This window comes from Loxodonta africana, chromosome 3 (genome assembly GCF_030014295.1).
Source record: "Loxodonta africana isolate mLoxAfr1 chromosome 3, mLoxAfr1.hap2, whole genome shotgun sequence".
In the NCBI taxonomy this organism is placed as follows: Eukaryota; Metazoa; Chordata; class Mammalia; order Proboscidea; family Elephantidae; genus Loxodonta; species Loxodonta africana.
The window spans coordinates 34490508-34511678 of NC_087344.1; the positions used below are offsets into that span (position 1 = coordinate 34490508).

General features: G+C 47.0%; 1 protein-coding gene across 1 annotated transcript in view; it reads right to left on the reverse strand.

Annotated features, from left to right (window-relative positions):
- Positions 1-771: 771 nt before the first annotated feature.
- Positions 772-21171, reverse strand: part of PBX4 (PBX homeobox 4) — a 41720-nt gene continuing 21320 nt past the window's right edge. The window contains 7 exon segments of the mRNA XM_023552182.2: positions 772-1172; positions 1405-1592; positions 1868-1936; positions 1938-2078; positions 2081-2112; positions 14021-14094; positions 17883-17960. Coding sequence (XP_023407950.2) covers positions 944-1172; positions 1405-1592; positions 1868-1936; positions 1938-2078; positions 2081-2112; positions 14021-14094; positions 17883-17960 — 811 coding nt within the window. The 3' untranslated portion in view covers positions 772-943.

Here is a 21171-nt window from a genome sequence, read left to right on the forward strand (position 1 = left end):
AAAACACATTTCCACTTTGAATTCAACTGGAATTTTAGAGGGAGAAATGTTCTACCTGGTGAGTTGGGGGGTAGAGGGTCAAGTGGTTATAGAGCTAGTCCCTGGCCATGGCCCATCTCTGGACAGAGTACCCCAGTACTGACCCATCTCAGACCTTCTGGCACCTGGTTAGAGCCCAGGAGCCACTGGCCCCAGGCAGTCATCAACTATCCGCCCTAGTCCTTCTGGCAAAACCAGCTGCAGCTGCCCAGGTGTCTGCTTGTAGTGCCATCCTGAAAACTTCGATCAGCCTCACCCTTGATACCCATCCCCCAATCGTGAGTTCCCTTCCCCCTTTATATTCTCCTTAGGTAAACCTCACAACCTGCACAACATCCACACCCCAAATTTTAACCCCCTAGGTTGTTCCAAAGGACCCCTGTGGTGAAATGGTTAAGTGCTTGGCTGCTAATGGAAAGGTCAGCAGTTGGAACCCACCAGCCGCTCTGCGGGAGAAAGATGTGGCAGTCTGTGTCTGCAAAAATTACAGCCTCGAAAACCCTATGTGGCAGTTCTTCTCTGTCTTATAGGGTCACTGTGAGTTGGAACTGACTTGACAGTCAACGGGACCATTCATGGAGAGAGTTCAACTTGTGGAGTATGATACTCCACACACACACCCCCAGGGGGTCCTCATGTCCCACACGCGTCTCCTCAGGGGGCACTCACACTCCACAGACGTGCAACTGCTCAGGGGGTCCTCGCATTGCACACGCATCACCTGAGGGAACGCTTACTCGAGGTCTCCTGGTCCACGCACTTGCCTCTATCCCTGTCTCACAGACTGTGGACAAGAGCACCTACTGGAGCCCACAACTCATAGCGCGGTGCCAGGATCTCAGCCCAGCCTGGCTGACTCTGAGCCTGGACACTTGGCTACTGCCCTATCTGTCCACCCATTTAGTTAATCCCTGGGTGCCCTCATTGGACTTAACTGTCCTCCCCTCCCAAGTACAGCTGGCAGGAGGGAGGCGCAGCAGGGGAGGACCATCACCTGGGAGACCGTGATGCCACCCTCCTTGGCCAACTCTTCTTTGGCTTCTTCACTGGGATAAGCATTGCTCAAATGGGAATAAAAATACTCATTGAGCACTTCTGTGGCCTGCTTGCTAAAATTCCTCTGCCTACGCATGTGAAGACAGACAGCCCAGCCAGTGTTAATATGCTGGGACTCTCAAACAGCATCCTATCCCAGGTAGCAACCAAGACTTCAGAACTCCTTCCAGATACATGGTGGATTACTCCACAGAGAGGATGTGGAAGGTCCACGACCACGGCTCACAGGTCCCCAGGACTATCCTATTCCATTCATCTTCCTGAAGGCCGGCCCTCGCGGTGCCCAGGCAGGGGTGTGGGGCCTGACCTGATGTGAGGAACCCCAAGTGCAGGGTCATCACAGCCTCGCAGGTTCTCTGCTCCAGCTGCATCTGAATGGTGCTCAACTTGCCGTGGATGACACCGACCATGTGCTCAATCCTGGGGGAGGCAGGCCGCGTCCTGCTGTGCTCCTGGAGGAGGTTGGTGACATGAGTGGTAAACTCACAGCAGGCTTGGGGTAGGGATAGCCAGCCTGTGACCAATGAGCAGGGTGGCACCGGGCAGCAGCTCCATGCCAGGCCAGCCTCCTGCCCGCCCCCTGGTGGCTCCCACACAGGCTGGGAAGTAAATGAAAAGGGCTTTTGGTAAGATCTGCCACCTTTGCTGTTAGGCCCATTGCAGGTACTCCCTGCTTTGTGCCACAAAAGAAAGGTGGTTAATCATTCCACAGTTTGCTTTGACCAGTGTGCGTTCACATGACGGAAACTCTTCCATGCAGAAAGATCACCTGTTCATATTTCTCTAGCTCTGAGTGGTGTATCTGTCGGCTCTGGGACAGCTTGGCCCTGTAGTCAGACAATAGCAATGCTATTGTCCTTTGGACAGCCACCTGGTGTCGCTGCGCCAGCCACCGCCCGTCCTCCTCTTCCTCTCCTCTCTGGCCTGGAGACGCCCCCAGCCAGCAGCATGTTATCTAGCCTCCTGAGCTGAGCGTTAGGGGGGGGTCCTCTTCCTGAATGCCATGAATGCTTAACACTAGATAAGAGAGACAGTATGCGTTTTTGGAAAACAAAACACAACAAAACACTTGCCCTGGCGTTATGTCTCAGCCGTTTCAGGGGGGAGGATTACTTCATTTATTACCAAATTTGGTAACAGACACTGAGTAACCCACCAGCACACTGGCCCAGGTGCTACAGCCTACTGAGACAGAGAGGCAAGGCCACAACTCTGGACAGCCACGTGGGGAGAACTCCACCAGGGAGGGTGGGACACCAACATTTAAGGGCCGGGCAAAGACTGAGTGGTATCAGGCAGGTCACAGAAAGACCAGAAGTCAGAAAGGGGTGAATAGCGTGGGTCTAGCTCTTAGGAGAGCGTTGTTAGCTTCTACAGAAGCAGCTGCAGGGCTGAGGGCGTGGAAAGCTGACTAGGAAGCTCTCAAGAATGTGTGAGACCCAGCCAGCACAGGGCAGGAGGTGGCGAGGGTCTGGGCCAGGAAGCGTGGTTTTGGGGGTGTCCATGTTTGGTTTGCTTCTCTAGTGATAGTGAAAATGTCTGGCAGCCCACAGGGAAAGGACCCAGATGAGGGACACGCAGATGACTGGCGGAGGGGGGGTGCGGGGGGGCGGTCCTGAGGAGATGGAGGCTGGAAGCGAGGGAAGAAGGCGATGACAGAGATGTAGTTCTGACTTTTGGGGAAAACCAAGTGTGCAGTGTTTTCTTGGAAACAGGTTCTCTCATCAGCTACTCACTACTAACTGACTTGTGTCCAAATAAAATTTCAGTTTAATCATATCGTATATATATATTTACATTCATTAGTCACTTTTCCCTTTCTTGCTCCCTATTCATTAGTCACTGTTCCCTTTCTTGTTCCCTACATATAGATTAGCCTTTTCTGTCAAAAACTCACTAGCCAAAAGGGAAGGGACTCAGGAGATATACGTGTAGGAATTTCCTTAGAAATACCCACTTCAGCACCTTATCACCTTATAACCAGCAGTTTAGACAAAAGAAAAGCCCTAGCGTATGCAAGGTCTTATCACAAAGCTGATACTTAACCTGATATAGAACGGTACCCTGACCTCTCCAAGATTGCGTGCCCTCAAAGTTTGAAAAAGCCACACCGAGAAAAGTAAGACAGCGCAAGGAGAACCCACACACTTGGTTCACGCCTCGAGCAGAATGGGCTAGAAGGGCTCAGATGAGTCCAGACTCAGACACAGTAGCCCAGGATACAGTGAGCACACACAGCATTGACAGTCACCCGCACTAGCGACAGCCGCAACAGCTAACACATGCAATCATGGTACAGCCATAAATAATGTTATAAAGCCATCACATCTTCAGAGACTTTTTTTTTTTTCTACTATAAAAAATCACACAAACTTGGTAACTCAAAACAACACAAATTTATTTTCTGACGGTTCCTGAAACACAGGTCTCACTGGGCTAAAATCAAGGTGAATGCGGGGCTGCATTCCTTTCTGGATGATCTGGGGAGAATCCGTTTCCTCACCTTTTCCAGCTTCTAGAGGCCGCCTGCATTCCTTGGCTCATGGCCTGCTATCTTCGGGTAGGTCGAGTCCTTCTCATATCACACCACCCTGCCCTCCTCTTCTGCCTCCCTTTTCCATGCTTAAGGACCCCATGACTACCAAGGGCCCAAACAGGTGATTCAGGATAATCTCCCAATTTTAAGGTAAGGTGGGTAGGAATCTCAGTCCCCCTTTGCGTGTAAGGTGCCATAATCACAGGTTCCAGGGATTACAACGTGGACATCTTTGGGGAACATTACTCTGCTGACCACAGAAAGTTCAAGATATAATGCTAGGTGAATAAAGCAGATAAAAAAACTGTTTCTCGGCTCAGTCTAATTTTCTCAGGGCATGTATGACGCGTGTATGTATGTGCGGTGGGGGGCGGGGGGGTGTAGAGAAGCAAGGAGGGGGACAGAAACCAGACAGACTTTAGCCCAGAATACAGACTGGAAAGTAACACACCAAAATATGAACCAAGCTCTTCTCTAGGTGATTTTCCCTTATTGCGTGTTTTCCTGTATTTTCTATAACCTGTATGTGGAAGGAGCCCTGGTGGCATAGTGGTTAAGAGCTACGCTGCTATCTAAAAGGTCAGCAGTTCAAATCCACCAGTCGCTCCTTGGAAACCCTAAGGGGCAGTTTTACCCTGTCCTATTTTTTTATAGGTTTTTTTTTTTTTTTTTTAATAGGGTTGCTATGAGTCAGAATTGACTCCATGGCAATGGGTTTTCTGGTGGAATGGGGACATCTGGGCATGCCCCCTTGAGGCTGAACACATCAGAACACACCCTCAGGCGGTCTTCTCAAATATCACTAAATTATCCACACTAATTCTTGGGAAACGCACTTCTCTGCCTGCCACAGCACTATGTAAAAGTATGCCACTGGCTACTCTTGGTGTCAGTGTGCTGTGGCCCTGTGGTTACTCTAGCCCTTGACCTCAGGGCTTCAGAGGCACCCATCCCAATGCCTGGCACGCTATACTTCCCCACACCTCACACCAGGCACACCATCGTTTAAGGCTGTCCTCAGTCTCTCTTTCTCTTTGTTAAAGCCAACCACTCGTGGTATTTCTGTTATAGCAGCACTAGATGACTAAGACAGAATTTGGTACCGAGAGTGGGGTGCTGCTCTAACAGATACCTAAGATGTGGAAGTGGTTTCAAAACTGTGAATGGATTGAAGTCTCAGAAGGAAGTAAGGCGAACTGTTAACACCCGAGAAGGCACAGATGGTGAGAAACAGCTGCAGAGGACTGGCAGCAGCAGCAAACCGGCAGCAGCAGCAGCAGACCAGCACCAGACAGTTCTGGGGCTGACTCATGGAGCGAGAGAGCTGAGTGCCTGTGCACAGGAAGCTTCCTGGCGGAGTGGGGTGCTTCCAGGCGCTTATCGGTGGAGTTACTAAGCTTTGGAACACTTGCCCCAGAAGGGCAGATGTAGGCGTGAGGCCTCAGAGTCGAGGCCAAGGAACACAGGCAGCTGAGCTGCCTCAGCCTCAAAACGTATGGCCAGGACCTCTGGGGTTTCAAAGGGTGGAGCCATGGCCTCTGGTGTTTCTAAGAGTGAAGTTGCCACTCAGATAGATTAGGAGAACAGTGCTCCTAAAGCCAAGGCAGCAGAGTTGCCATCCCAGTGAGCCTGGAAGGCAGAGCTGAAGCCCAGAGCTGAGGAGCCTCCACTGAGAATCTGAACAGTGTGGCTAATATGTAGAGTCTGGAGGGCAGGGCCATTGTGTGGATGGTCTCAGATAACAGGGGATTATTTTCAAGCCTTGAGGGCTAATGTAAAGTGTTCTGCTGACTTGCTTGGTTCCTGTTAAGCCTTCTTTCCCTCCAGTTTCTCGTATTCGTAGTGGAAATGTCTAGCTTGTGCCTGTTCTGCCATTGTACTTTGAAAGCAGATTAACGTGTATTTTAGATTTCACAGATGAGGAGGAATTTTTGGATTTTGGACTTGGAGTTGATTTAAGACTTTTGCTGTGATATGATGGGGTGAATATGTCTTCCATGTAGCAAGGACATGAATTTTGGAGGCCAAAGCGTGAAATGTCATGGATTGAATTGTGTTGTGTCCCCCCAAAATATGTGTCAACTTGGTTAGGCTTTGACTCCCAGTATTGTGTGGTTGTCCTTCATTTTGTGATTGTAATTTTATGTTAAAGAGCATTAGGGTGGAATCTTAAACCCTTACTAAGGTCACATCCCTGATCCAATGTAAAGGGAGTTTCCCTGGAGTGTGGCCTGTATCACCTTTTATCTTATAAGAGATAAAAGGAAAGGGAAGCAAGCAGAGAGAAGGGACCTCATACTATCAAGAAAGAAGCACTGGGAGCAGAGCATGTCCTCTGGTCCCAGGGTTCCTGCACAGAGGAGTTGCTTGACCAGGGGAACACTGAGGAGAAGGACCTTCCTCCAGAGCTGACAGAGAAAGTCTTCCCCTGGAGCTGACCCTCTGAATTTGGACTTCTTGCCTACTAGATTGTGAGAAAATTAATTTCTCTTTGTTAAAGCCATCCACTTGTGGTATTTCTGTTATAGCAGCATTAGGTAACTAAGACAACTTGCACATAGATATGTGTTTGCAGGATGCATACGATTTACTGCTCTGTGTGCAACTGTGTACAACCCAATGTCAGGAAGAAGGGATGATAACATCTGTCAGCAGGGCTTAACTGGGGTCTCAATGAGAGGCAAGGACACACCCAGGTTATTTCTCTAAAGTTGTCAGTGTGTACAGTACATATCTGTATGAGTAAAAACAAAATAAAACAAAAGTCACACAGGAAAAGCCCCATGCCTGGTCACCATCATCGTCACAAACTGCATGGTGGCTTTTAGGAACAGCTCTTCCACCTGTCTGTCCTCTGTCAAACTGTCCCTCCCATCTAACTTTGCCCCGGCACTGCCCCCTTGTCCCTTCCCCCTTCCCACCTGTCTAAACCTGTTGCTGTTGAGTCTATTGCGACTCTATAGGACAGTGTAGAATTGCCCCATAGAGCTTTCAGACAGTGCCCAGTGGGTTTGAACTGTTGACCTTTTGCTTAGCAGAGGTAGCTTTTAACCACTATGCCACCCGGGTTTCTGTCATTAGAAGTCAGATATGAATTACATGCAGGCTCATCTCCAATCGACTTCTCAACTCCCCAGGGCCCTTGGCTGGTGGGCAGAAGGCCCCAGGGACAAGGAGCTCAGGTCCAGGACCAGGTAGGTTGGTCTATCTGCCTGTCGGAGCCGCTCAGATGGGAGGCAGGATCTAGAACAAAGGCAATCCCTCAACTATGCAGTCTGTCTTCTCTTCCCAACCTACTGAGAGCAATAAAAAACCTCTGCAAGCCCAACAGTGAAATAAAATAACCGTGTGAATATCGACACATCCCTTTTTTCACAAGAAACAATACGGAACACACCCCAAGTCATTTTTATTTTTCTTCCCTAATGAAAAAAGACTTTGTTTTTTTGTTTTGGGAGAAAAGCAAGAGATTTAGAGATGACCTAACCTTCACCCAAACTGCTCAGCTGGTCATCTCACCTGGTCATTTCATTCACCTCACCTGGTCACCTGACCTGCTCACCTGACCACCTCACCTGTTCACCTGACCTGACCACCTCACCTCTTCAGGTGTGTGTGCATGCTTGTTTGGCAGCAGGCTGTGTGCCAGCTTCCTCTTGGACTGGGGGTGGGAGGCTGGGCTGAGCCACCTCTGGGATTCCTGCCCCTGTGGGAGGCAGTTGAGCCCATGGGTTACTCAGCAAAGGTGTTGGAGACCTCAGAGGGCCCTGCAACACCTTTGGGCCAGCCCCTGCAGGTTGTGTGGTTGGAAACATGTCATCTTGCTAGCCTCTGCCTGTGCCTGGGAAAGGAGCTGCTGTGAGAATAGCATGGATAGCATGTATCATGAGGGTGGCCTGGAGCCCAAAACACTCACCTCCACCCACCCTCCCTGCTGCCCGGGAGCTCCTGGAGGCTAAGGCCTTGGCTAATCCATCCCCACTGCCCACACCCGAGTGAGCCGATGCTGGAGTGCCTCTGGAGCAGACAGAGGGCTGACAGTCGCGCCCCAGGCACCCTGGCCAGGGAAAGCACAGCCTCATTTTCAGGCCATAGCGCATCTGACCAATCAGTTCCAGGTGCGGCACTCCCATCTGCCTGAGGCCCATCCACAGTCCTCGTGGAGGTGACAGCACCAGTGTCTCAGCTACTGGGTGAGAAGAATCACTAAGAAGAAAAGCTGGGTGACTCCTTGCTTTCCAAAAACCTTCCGATGCTTTTTGACCCCTTGCTGAGCACCAGTGAAGTGCTAGGCACAAGCTGGGATTCTGTGCTGACCAGGTGAACTGAGGTCCTTTGCTGCTATCCCAGGGATGGGGTCTTGGAGGGATAAGCCATAGGGCTGCTGGGCACAGCTGGCAGGGATGGACCCAGCGTCCCACTGCAACTTTGCTCAGGCTGAAACTTCCTGCCTAGATTCTCAGAACCTGCACTCACCTTTCACCAGCACAAAGTCCTTTTAGTCAAAGAACCAAAGTCAACTCCACTGGAATCCTGGCCAGGTGCTAACTCCAGAGCCACGGCCATGTTCTGTGAGGGCATTCCCTGCCTAGATGATGCCTCTGATGGCAGAGGGCAGGGAAGGGAAAGGTAGGCAGTACACGGCGTTCTGTACCCAGACCCCAACTGCTAAGAAAGAAAAGAGCCCCAGCTTCCAGACAGGGTAATGGCCACCCACAACAGCACGGGGACAAGCAAGGGGGCTGTGAGTAGCCCAGGTGCCCACGGCAGGAGGGGGAGGGCAGGGGGTGAGGCTGGGAAGGGAGTGGCTGTGTGTGTGTGTGTGTGTGTGTGTATGCATCTTGGGGGGTCCAGGGAGTGTACAGTACGTGGCACCAGCAGGAAATATGGGAAGCTTAGACATGCTGTGCGTGGAGGTAAAGGGTGTGGGGTGAGGGCTTAGGGCTGAGGGGCAAACAGTGAGGAAGAATCAAAGGCAGCCCCACTTTCCAAAGTGCCCAGGTCCTACCAGGTCCTTCAGGACTGGTTCCTCCACTGCTGTGTGCAAAACCTGGCCTCCAGCCCAGCCCCACCAGCTTCCACGGGTCCGTGAACATCAAGCTCACTCCTGCCCCCGGACCTGAAACACACTGATGAGTCCTTTGCTGGGGATGCTGTTCCCCAACAGGAAGCGGCAATGGCTTATTGGCCAGGTTGAAGCCCCAGTGCCCCTCAGAGGCTGCCCCCTGCCAACCTGACCTGGAGTCCCCAGCAGCCCCATGCAAATGCCTCCACGTTCTCCAGAGCAGCTGCCCTGTGTGGGATGACCCTGCTCCTTTGGGACCCCCACGGTCTTGCTCCCTATGAAAGCCCCAGCACCTACAATATACCTGGGCTCACAGAATAGGAGCTTGCTCTAAATAACCCTTCCCTGAAAGGTCACTGGGCCATTTGCAGACATGCTCTGCCATACCACAGGAAGAGATCACCCCTATGCCCCAGAAACTGCTCTCGAGAGCAGGAAGGAGGAAAAGCCACCCACTTGCTGTGAGGAGACCTCGCTACCAAATCCAGACAAGAGCCACAGAGAAGACCAGACCCCCTGCATGCATGGAACAAGGAGGGCAAGGCTCACCTGTAGGCTTAGGACACCCCTGAGATGCCTCAGTAACCCAGGGAGCCCCCCTTCCCCCGCCAATTGATATGATGCTGGAGATGATGCTGCAACTTTCCCAAATTCAGCTTTCTCTGCCCCCCTCCATGACCCCAAAACTGATCCCCAGGTGGGGGAGCACTAATCATTGATATTTTAATCAAGCACCACCTTCTATTACTGTTTCCTTGGGATAGTGGGCACTGAGTATCTAACAACTCTGAAAGGAACAGACTCTTGGGACAACATCTGCTTGTGCTGAGAACTGCCTGCATTCTCTCTGAGAGCAAGGTCCCACAGGTTCGCTTATTGATGCCAGCTTGTTTAAGTTACTGAACATTCTCAGTCTCACATGGCTTTTAAAAGAATAACCCTTTAACCAGTGGCGTCGCTAGGGGAGTGTGGGGGGTGTGGATCATACCAGGTGACAAGGTCAGAGGGAGTGACACCAAAATGACTGTCCATAAGATTTCTGTACAGTGTTTCAGCAGAAATTTATTATTTTTTATAAAGATATCCCTGTAGTTAGTTATAACAATAAAAACATTTTTCGTAAGCCTGGCTTACATGTAACAATATACCTACAAGGCTAAAATTCTAGGCTAATTTACTTTTTGAACCTTCTAATGGACTCCTATGAGTTGGAATCGACTCGATGGCAATGGGTTTAATGCAGTCCAGTCAGCGGTGTCATTATTACCCAGTTACAATGATGCTTCAAATCACATGGTGTCATTTGCACGTGCTACAAACATGTGCTGTTGTTTTCATTGCTCCTGGTGTTTGTATAGTTGCTGAGTTTGTCAAGTTTTCTGGTGTTTTAGCTACAGTATCATGGTAATTAGTGTTTGTGAACCTAAACCAATAACTTTTTTGAATGAAGTAGTAACTAAAGGAAAAGAAGGAGTGATATACAGGCATTACGATTTACGAGTAAGAATACAAAAAACATTACTAAGGATTCTATATGGTCTGGTATAAGAGAAGGTTCACGGGAGGTGTGGCACCATGTGGCATCATGTGGCACAGGCTGACACCAACCCTAGTGACATCACTGCCTTTAACACTTACCAGTGGCTGTCACATGCACGTGACATTCACCGAACTGAGGGATTATTATGCTATGCAAGTGAAATTCCCATCACTTCTAACTAATCTTTAATTAAAACACAACACAAGCTCAGATGCTGAAACCTCGACCTGATATGCAAATCAACTCATTTCAATATATTTGCATGCTCATTAGCTGTAGCTCTACAGCCTGTAATGCACCTCCATTCCCCTCCGCCTTCTTGGGCTCGGCTGCCTGCACAGCTTTTCTCACACATGGCAAGAGGGCAAAGGAAGAGCCAGGAAAATGCTGCAAAACAAACGTGGCCAGGAAACATGTCTGGGAACGAGTTCCATTTCCCTAGGAGGATTTGCAAACGTTTTTAAGAGCCATTGCTAAGAAACACAGCAGTTGTGAACTGTTCCTGTCTACAATAAATAATTCTATTTTTCATTGTGAAGAATGGGAATTCCAGAACACTTAATTGTGCTCATGGAAACCTTTACATAGATCAAGAGGCAGTTATTCAGACAGAACAAGGAGATACTGATTGGTTTAAAGTCAGGAAAGGTGTGTGTTATATCCTTTCACCATACCTATTCAATCTGTATGCTGAGCAAATAATCCGAGAAGCTGGACCATATGAAGAAGAAAGGGGCATCAAGATTGGAGGAAGACTTATTAACAACCTGTGTTATGCAGATGACACAACCTTGCTTGCTGAAAGCGAATAGGACTTAAAGCACTTACAATTGAAGATCAAAGACCACAGCCTTCAGTATGGATTGCACCTCAACATAAAGAAAACAGAAATCCTCACAACTGGACCAATGAGCAAGATCATGATAAACGGAGAAAAGATTGAAGTTGTGAAGGATTTCATTTTACTTGGATCCACAATCAACAGCCATGGAAGCAGTCAAGAAATCAAATGACAGATTGCATTGGGTAAATCTGCTGCAAAGGACCTCTTTAAAGTGTTAAAAAGCAAATATGTCACCTTGAAAATCAAGGCGCGCCTGACCCAAGCCTTGGTATTTTCAATTGCATCATTTGCATGTGAAAGCTGGACAACGAATAAGGAAGACTGAAAAAGAATTGACGCCTTTGAATTGTGGTTTTGGCCAAGAATATCGAACATACCATGGACTGCCAAAAGAACGAACAAATCTGTCTTAGAAGAAGTACAACCAGAATGCTCCTTAGAAGCAAGGATGGCGAGGCTGCGTCTTACATACTTTGGACGTGTTGTCAGGAGGGATCAGTCCTTGGAGAAGGACATCATGCTTGGCAAAGTACAGGGTCAGCGGAAAAGAGGAAGACCCTCGCTGAGGTGGATTGACACAGCGGCTGCAACAATGAGCTCATGCGCAGCAGCGATTGTGGGGATGGCGCAGGACCGGGCAGTGTTTCGTTCTGTTGCGCATAGGGTCGCTGAGTCTGAACCGACTCAAGGGCACCTAACAACAACAAGATTTTTCATCCAAAGAAGTGCTCTAACTTTAATTGCACAGTAACAATGGGAACCATGAGGAAAGGCCTAGGGGCTCCAGAGCTGGGCTAGACACAGCCACCACCAGGTGTGGGACCCTGCGGGGAGCTGATGCTGACACAGGAACAAGTCTCACTCAGGGGTGTCAGCCAGCATCCTCATTAAAGGCCCAGCAATATGGTGCACGAAAAGAGAGTGAACCCTGTGGTGTTGGACTAGAATTAAAGATATTGGAATGAACTCAAGGTTTTCAATATACAGATAGAGAAAAACGCATGCATGTGTATATACATGTGTGTGTAAGTCTGTGTGCATGCATTCACACACACACAGGTGTATACACACATGGCTCTCGGTTCCGAGACTACCTGGGGGCAGCAACACTGGATCCTGACTTCTCAACACTACTTGACTCTACATGGAACCTTGGAGAAAGAGCTGGAACATGCTGCAGCAGCAAGTACAGAAGTGCTCAGAGAGTAATGGAGATATGTCAGAAGGACACGAGGCCAGCCGGAATGGGCTCCCACGGGCCAAATCTGCGACAATTTGAGCAAGAGACTGTGATATGATAGGACTCTACGAATTCATACCCGTTGCTGTCAAGTCGATTCCAGCTCATACTGATCCTATAGCGACTATAATTATAGAGTAGAACTGCCCCCATAGGGTTTCCAAGGAGTGGCTGGTGGATTTGAACTGCTGACCTTTTGGTCTTAACCACTGTGCCACCAGGGTGCCTATGAATCCATACTGACACAAAATAAGTAAACCAATTGAAAGTTTAAGGAGGAATGGGTTATTTATACCATCTCAAATACTTCCCTACAGAATACTTACCACAAAGAGAAACAGAGAAACTTTAAACGGGAGCAGGCTGGCAGACACCATCTTAATCAAGCGATTGGGGCAGTGGGACAACTGAAGGCATGTGCCATGGGACGAACCCACACCTGAGGAGAGCATGGCCTCGTTTCCGTGCCACTCCTGCCAAGGATGCAGACTGAAATCTAACCACGTAGGTGGTGATGCCTGCTGCATATTGGTGGCTACCGTTCCAGACTATATATACTGTTACTAACCTTAACCATGCAATCAAGGTAACCACCATCAGCAGTAGGAGCTAAGATAGTACGTGCCCCGCTAAGACGCACAAGAGGACACAATGTCATGTGTGTGGAATTCCTGCCAAGATGCACCACTGCAGTCTAGTCACAAGGAAACGTTAGACAAACCACACTCAGGGACATTCTACATGGCTGGGCAGTTCTCACCAACAGTGTCAAGATTGTAGATGAGGAAAGACAGGGGAACCATCGCAGGTTGGAGGAAGCTAAGGAGACGCGGAGACTACATGCATGTGGGACTCCAGACGGGACCCTGGACCAGAGACCTCCATTGGGAGGAAACTGAGGAGCCCCGGATATGGGCTGGAGTTCAGTTAAATAGCCCAGCACCAATGCTGATTTTCTGGTTTTGATCATGGCACTACGGTTATTAGGGCATTAACACATTAGAGGATGCTTGGGGAAGGGTATACTAGAGATCTGCTTTCTTCAACTTATCTGCAAGACTAAAGTTAATTCAAAATAAAAAATATTTTTAGATAATGGCAACTTGAAAAATCAGATAGGAACCTTAGGGGGCAGTGAGTTTATGTTAATGAGGGAGGAACAACTCAGAAAAGGAGGGTTGAGAATGGCTGCACAACTCGAAGAATGTAATCAATGTCATTAAATTGTACATGTAGAAACTGTTCCGTGAAAAAAAAGAGAATGTTGTCAGATTGTGATAAATGTAGCTAACATCACCGAACATTTTATGTGGAAACTGTCAAATGGGAACCTAACTTGCTGTGTAAACTTTTACCAAAAACTCAATAAAATATAATTAAAAAAATTTTTTTTAATCCAGGATAATTACTTTGGATGTGTAAAGCAAACAAGAACAAAATTGTGATTACTCCGCTTTTCTCATTACATGATACTTTTCCTTTTCCAAAGCAATCGAATGCCACAGCAACTCTTAGGTCTTGTGTCTAGCACACATCTATTTGCTACTTATTTGAAAGAGTCTTTCTCCAGTTATAAACACTGACAAGGCAGAAATGAACCTTCCATTGCCAGAGATGGGACGTGCAAAATGTCCCAGGCGTACACGAGGCGTGTCTAGTCGTGTGTCCCAGGAGCCACATGGTCTCTCCCGACGGCCTACCTGTCTTTTCCTTGATCTCACAGAACACACTGAAGAGAGTGGGCTTCATCTGATGGCAATTTGGAGTGTGCTTTCTGTAAGAGGGGTGACAGAGAGGTGTGAAGGAGAAAGAGAGGGGTCACCTTGTCCACAAGTGAAGACTCAATATTGAAAAATAAAACTAAACCCAGTCTGCAAGTTCTAACTCTTGAAAACCCCTTTTATGGGGATACCCCCAAAAAAACAGAACATAATATTTCATATGAATCTGATTTGTGCAAATTTAAAATAGAGTATATAAGAATATTCAAGCCATTTTCCTTTACATGTGCACTTTTAAATAATGCAAATAGTGCAGACTGAAGTAATTCAAATCGCTCATCAAGGACTATGGAATTCCAAGTTCAAATGATTTGAAAGTCAAGTTTCCACGACTGCCTGCAGCATTCACGCTTGTGCACAAGTGGAAGCTTGAGTTGCCCTCTCCCAGTCATGTCTCATCACTCTAGGGTCACAGGAGATACAGCTGTACACAGGCAGACGTGGCTCCTATCCACACAGAAGGCCACACACACACTCACACACGCACGAGAAAACCTTCCAGTGTGGCACGTGCTTTGCAGTGAATTAAACTGAGGTCACATCAGAGTAATGGCTGGAAGGCTTATCAGAGTCTGTGCTTCTCTGAGGTAACATTAAAGCCAAGACTAGAATGAAATGGAGAAGTCAGTCAGCCAGGCAGAAAGCTGACAAGAGAATAATTTCGGCAAAGGAAACAAGAGCAAAGGCCTGAGGGAGAATACACTCGCTGTTTAAGACCAGCTCAGCTGCAGTCTAAGGGGAGAGGGGAGAAGCTGAGGAGAAGTTACAGGGGCAAGGAGGGGCCTGCCTATGAGACAGGCGGAGGACTTTGGCTTTTGTTCGTATGTGAAGAGAACTGAGGTTGGCAGAGTAACAGCCCCACAGACGTCCACGTTCCATTCCTTGGATTCTGTGAATATGTTACCTTACAAGGCAAAATGGACTGAGGACGTCATCAAGGTTAGGGACTTTGAGAGGGAGAGTATCCTGGACCATCCAGGTAAGCCCAATCTAATCTCATGAATCCTAGAAGTGGAGAACCTTTCCTGGCTGCAGAGAATCAGAGATGCGGCACCAAGACTCCACCTGCCACTGCTGGCTTTGAACATGATGAGGCCACGAACCAAGGCAGCCTCTAGAAGCTGAAAAAGGCAAGGAGACGGGGTCTCCCCAGGGCCCCCAGAAGGAACACAGCCCTGCCAACACCTTGATTGTGGCCCAGTGAGACCCATGTCTCATGAGCTGTGCGAGAATAAATTTCTGCTGTTTTAAGCCACCAAGTCTGTGATAATTATTTATAGCATCGATAGCAAACCAATACAGGAAGCAACGGAGGATTTTACACACAGTGGTTGTAACGTGATATGAAATGCATTTTTCCGGGTTTTTTTTTTTAATTGATATAATTCACATACTGTGAAATTTAGCTTTTTAAAGTGTACCAATCAACAGTATTTAGTACATTCAAAAGGTTATGCAACACTGCCACTATCTAATTCCAGAACATTCTCATCACCCCGGAAAGAAACCCTTGCCTATTAGCAGTCGTTCCCCATTTCCCTCCCGCAGCCTTGGGGCAAACACTGATCTGTTTTCTGTCTCTAAGGATTTGCCTGTTCTGGATATTTCATATAAAAGGAATCACACAATAAATGGCCATTTTGTTAATCCATCAGTTGGCTGATGGACATTTGGGTTGTTTCCACTTTGGGCCTATTGCGAATAACGCTGCTATGAACATTGGTGCACAAAATTTCATGTGGGTGCATGTTTTCATTTCTCTTGGAGTGGAAATGATGGGCCATATGTTCAACTCTTGGAGGAACTGCCAGATGTTTGCCACATTGGTATGCCATTTTACATTCCCACCTGCAATGCACAGCCTGGCTAACACTTGATACTTTCCATTTTTCTGATAATAGCCAACCCAGTGGGTATGTATCTAATAAGGGTATATCTCATTGCGGTTTTGGTTTGCATTTCCCTAACGAAGAGCTTGGCTGTGAACCAAAAGGTCAGCAGTTCAAATCTACCAACAACTCTTTGGAAATCCTATGGGCCAGTTCTACTTTGTCCGATAGGGTCGCTATGAGTTGGAATCGACTCAACTGCAACGGACCAACAGGCAATTACTAATGTAGGAGTCTTGGTGGAATAGTGGTTAAGTGCTCAGATGCTAACTGAAAGGTTCGAATCCACCAGCCAGTCTGTGAGAGAAAGATGTGGCAATCTGCTTCCTCAAAGATTACAAAAGAAAATAAACCCAAACCCACTGCTGTTGAGTCCATTTCAACTCACAGTGACCCTATAGGGTCATTCTCCCTTGGAGCAGTTGGTGGGTTTGAACAGCTGACCTTTTGGTCTGCAGCCTTAGAAACCCTATGTGGCAGTTCTACTCTGTCCTATACAGTCACTATGGTCAGAATCGACTTGATGGCACACAAAAACAGCTAATGATTTTGAACTTTTTTTCATATCTTTGTAGAGCTTCTTTGGTGAACTGTCTATTCAAATCCTTTGCCCACTTTCTAATTGGACTATCTTTTTATTATTGAATTGTAAGAGTTCTTTATATTTTCTGAATACTGAAACCTTATCAGATATAATTTACAATTATTTTTACCCATTCTGTGGACTGTCTTTTCACTGTCTTTGAAGCACAAGTTCTTAATGATGATGAAGCCCAATTTATCTACTTTCCTTTGACTGTTTGTGTTTTGGGTATCCTAAGAAACCATTGCATAATCTAAGATCATCAAGATTTACGTCTATGTTTTCTTCTAAGAGTGTTACAGATTTAGCGCTTATATTTAGGTCTTTGATCCACTGTGAGTTAATTTTTGTTTATGGCGTGAGGTAGTGGTCTAAATTTCACTCTTTTGCATGTGGTTATCCAGTTGTCCAAGCACCATTTGTTGAAGAGACTATTCTTTCCCCATTGAATTATCTTGGCACCCTTGTCAAAATCCACTGACCATAAATGTATAGGTTTATTTCTAGACTTTCGATTTTATACCATTGATCTAGTTGTCTACCCTTAATTATCTGCATTTTAAAAAGATCACTGTGGCTGCTCTCTGGAGACTGGATTGCAGGAAGCAAGAGTAGAACTAGGAATACCAGTCTGGAAGCTGTTATACCTTGAATAGGCCAGAATATGACGCTGGCTTGGTTTAGAGCTACATAGTAGACATAAGAAGTAGCCAGGTCTTTGATTTCAGGGATGGAATCACCATGACATCCTAATAAACTGGATGTAGGGTTAAGGGAAAGAAAAAATTCTAGGATAACTTTTTGATATAATTCATATGCTGTAAAACTGGGTCTGAACAACTGGATGGATAAGGAAATTGTAGGGGGAGCAAGTTTGGGGGAGCAGGATGAGAATTAAAGTTGTGTTTTGGTCAAGTTACACCAAGAGTATTTCATATGCTTATTAGGCTGCTGGGTTTATAGAGATATATGATATAAAGATGAGGAGTCACTGGAGTAGAGATGGCATTTAAAGCCACAGCATTTGATGACGTCACCGCAGGAGGATGTAGCTAGAAAAGGGGCCCAGGATGCAGCCCAGGAACACAGACTTGTTGGATCAAGCCGAAGAAAAGGCGTCTACAGAGGAGACTGGGACCGAACTGTCAGTGAAGAGGAACTCAGCAAAACATTGTTTCAAGAACAAGGGAGGAGCCATCTGTGAGAAGTGGTTCTGAGAGGTCGAGCAGAATAAGAGACCTTGGATTTGGCAACGTGGAGGTCACATATGGCAAAGGGGATGGCACAATCTCTCCTGTGATTATGTTACCTTATATATGATTCCACCTGAGCAGCTGGAGACAGCATCTGCTGGTCTTGAAGAAGTTGACTCAGTAGAAGAAGAAGGCTGGGAGAGAAATGGCAGAGAGATAAGGGAGGCAGTGACCATGAACTCTCTGAAGTTTTATCATAAAGGAGAGCAAACAAACAAACAAACAAAAAAACCCATTGCCATCAATTCCAACTCATAGTGACCCTATAGGACAGAGTAGAACTGCCCCATAGGGCTTCCAAGGAGCACCTGGTAGATTCGAACTGCCAACATTTTGGTTAGCAATCATAGCTCTTAACCACTATACCGCCAGGGTTTCCAAGAGGCAGGGGCTAAAGGAAGCGATAAGTCAAAAAGGGGTAAGTCAAGGGAGTGTTTGTCCATTTGTAAAGATAAGAGACATTAGCATATGTGTATATGCCAACGAGGCAGCCAAGAGGGGGACCTTGGTGAATGCAAGCAAGAAAGTAAGGATAACTGCAATCACAACACTGTACACATATCTGAACTTCTGTGAACAATTTTGGTAAGTACTCTATGCCATTATTTTGGAGCCCTGGTGGTACAGTGGTTAAGAGCTCGGCTGCTAACCTAAAGGCCAGAAGTTTGAATTGACCAGCTGCTCCTTGGAAACCCTATAGGGCCATTCTACACTGGCCTATAAGGTGGTTATGAGTTGGAATCAACTTGACAGAAACGGGTTTTTTTTGGTTTATGCCATTATTTTAACATTTTAAACCCCATAGTGACATAAGTCAAACATTCGTTATTAAGAGATGCTGCCAAGGTCAGAAAATGTGATTGAAATTCAGTAACTTTATGACGGATGTCAGATGTGAAAACACTATGAGGAAAGCCCAACATCCGCCACATCACCTTATGCTGTTTCTATGCGAGTGTCCTCACCTCCCAGCTCACCCCGTGCGCTCATGGAGTACCTTGCAAAGACTAGAGTTAGAAGTATAGAACCACGAGCCATGTCTCTGAACCCCAAACATGAGAACATGTTGCGGAAGATAACATCTGACCTTCAGTAAATCTAAACCCAAACATTAATTGTTCTACTGTACACAGAAATTGATCGCACAGGAAATTCAGCCTCGCAGGTAAGATATTTTCCTTCCACAGAAGCAGCAGTACATTAATTAAAGTGGACTCAAGTTATAGCTTGTTACGTACTGTAAATTTGACAATAAAATACAAACGAATGAAGTCAGCTATTCTGCTACCGTACGGTGGATTCTGGGAATGGTTCTCGCCATGTTGGCTTTCTGCTCATAAAGCACCTCACAAAGCACCTTTAATGCGCACAAAGGGACCCCACAGGGTGCGCCTGTGCTTTATTAGGGAAAGAACCGGCAGAAGCTCTGAGCACACTCTGGACGGAGAGATGCTCAGGCAGCTGACTGGAGACCACTGACGGCCACACGGGGCAGGCCTGAGTGGAGTCCAGGGTGCCACCAGAGCGGATGAATGACCTCACGTAGTGGACGCTCCCTGAGGTGACCCCGCCAGGCCTGCCCGTGTATGGGCAGAGCCTACGACTGGCTCCTAGCCAGGAGAGTATGGCAAAGGGGATGGCACAATCTCTCCCATGATTATGTCACCTTATGTATGGTTCCACCTGAGCAGCTGGAGACAGCAGCTGCTGGTCTTGAAGAAGTAACTGCCATGTTGGGAGGTGGCTGGTGGTAACGAACTGCAAGCAGCTTCCAGGAGCTGAGAGTACTGAGAGTGACAAGAACACGGGCTCTCAGTCCTCCAGCTGCGATTCTGCCAACAACCACGTGAGCTTGGGAGAGGACTCTGATCCTCAGATTAGGAACGCTGTTCAGCTGACACCTAGAGTGTACCCTTGTGAGACCCTGAGCAGAAAGGACCCAGCTAACCTGTGCCCAGAGTCCTGACCCATGAAAACTGTGAGATAATACGGTGTGGGCACTTGTTACACAGAGTAAGCCACTGAAGGGGGCTGCGGGGAGAGAAGCAGGTCAGTGCTGGTGTCCTAAGATATGACACCCTCCACCAAATCCAAGTATCTGCCTTAGAAAAACAAAAATGTTCATGCTTTATGAAGAAGCAAAATTTCAATGAATAAGAAATAGTAAGACACCTGAGGACTCTAGTTTTCTTTTTAAATCTGTGAGTCTCCTTTTAAAACCAGTGCTAAAAATCGGGAGCAAAATGATTAAGAGTCACACCAAGTAATCCCACAGAATATTAATCGCATAGAACAGTAATCGGGAGTGAAAGCACAAAGCATAGAGCTTTATCTTCTTACAACCTCATGAATTCAGTATTTATAGGACAGACATTTACTGAGCAACTGCCAAACGCTGGTCACTGTTATCAGGGGCAAGGGGTCCAGAATAAAGAAGACATATGCCGCATTCTGGCTCATACCAACAATACTCTAGATCTCCTAATTTTAGCTCTTATTTATTTTTCTAAATTATGTATCATTTAAAATTACCCAGGTCTTTGATTTAGACTGTATTCAGAGATTTTGTCCCTGTAGAACAGGATACTTCTTAGAAAAACTTTCCTGAGAGCAACAATGCTTCTAACACCTCAGCCAAAGATGAAATCAAATCCCCTTAATTATTCTCAATTCTAGAAGCGTTTATTGTAGCTGATAAAACAGTCAACAATACTATGCATCTCTTGGAGCCAGACCTAGGCACAGGATAAAGATTAAAAGACATGTTCCCCACCTTAAGAAATAAAACCTAGATGGAGAGCCTAGATATGCAAATAATGGCCTGAGCTCCAGAAAGGCACACAGCCTCTTATGGATTGAATTGTGTCCCTCTAAATTGTGCGTCAACTTGGCTAGGCCATGATTCCCAGTATGGTGTGGTGCCCACCATTTTGTGATCTGATGTGATTATCCTATGTGCTAAAACCCTAACCTCTACCTGTGGTTAATGAGGCAAGATTAGGTTGTGTTAAAGAGGATTAGGATGGGATACAATACCCTTACTCAAGTCACAACCCTGATCTGATGTAGGGGGAGTTTTCCTGGGCTGTGGCCTGCATCACCTTTTATCTTACAAGAGATAAAAGGAGAAGCAAGCACAGAGACAGGGACGCCATTACCACCAAGAAAGAAGAGCCAGGAGTGCATGTGTCCTTTGGACCCAGGGTCCCTGTGCTGAGAAGCTCCTAGACCAGGGGCAGATTGATGGCAAGGGCCTTCCCCCAGAGTTGACAGAGAGAGAAAGCCATCCCCAGGAACTGGCACCCTGAACTCGGACTTCTAGCTCCCTAGACTATTAGAAAATAA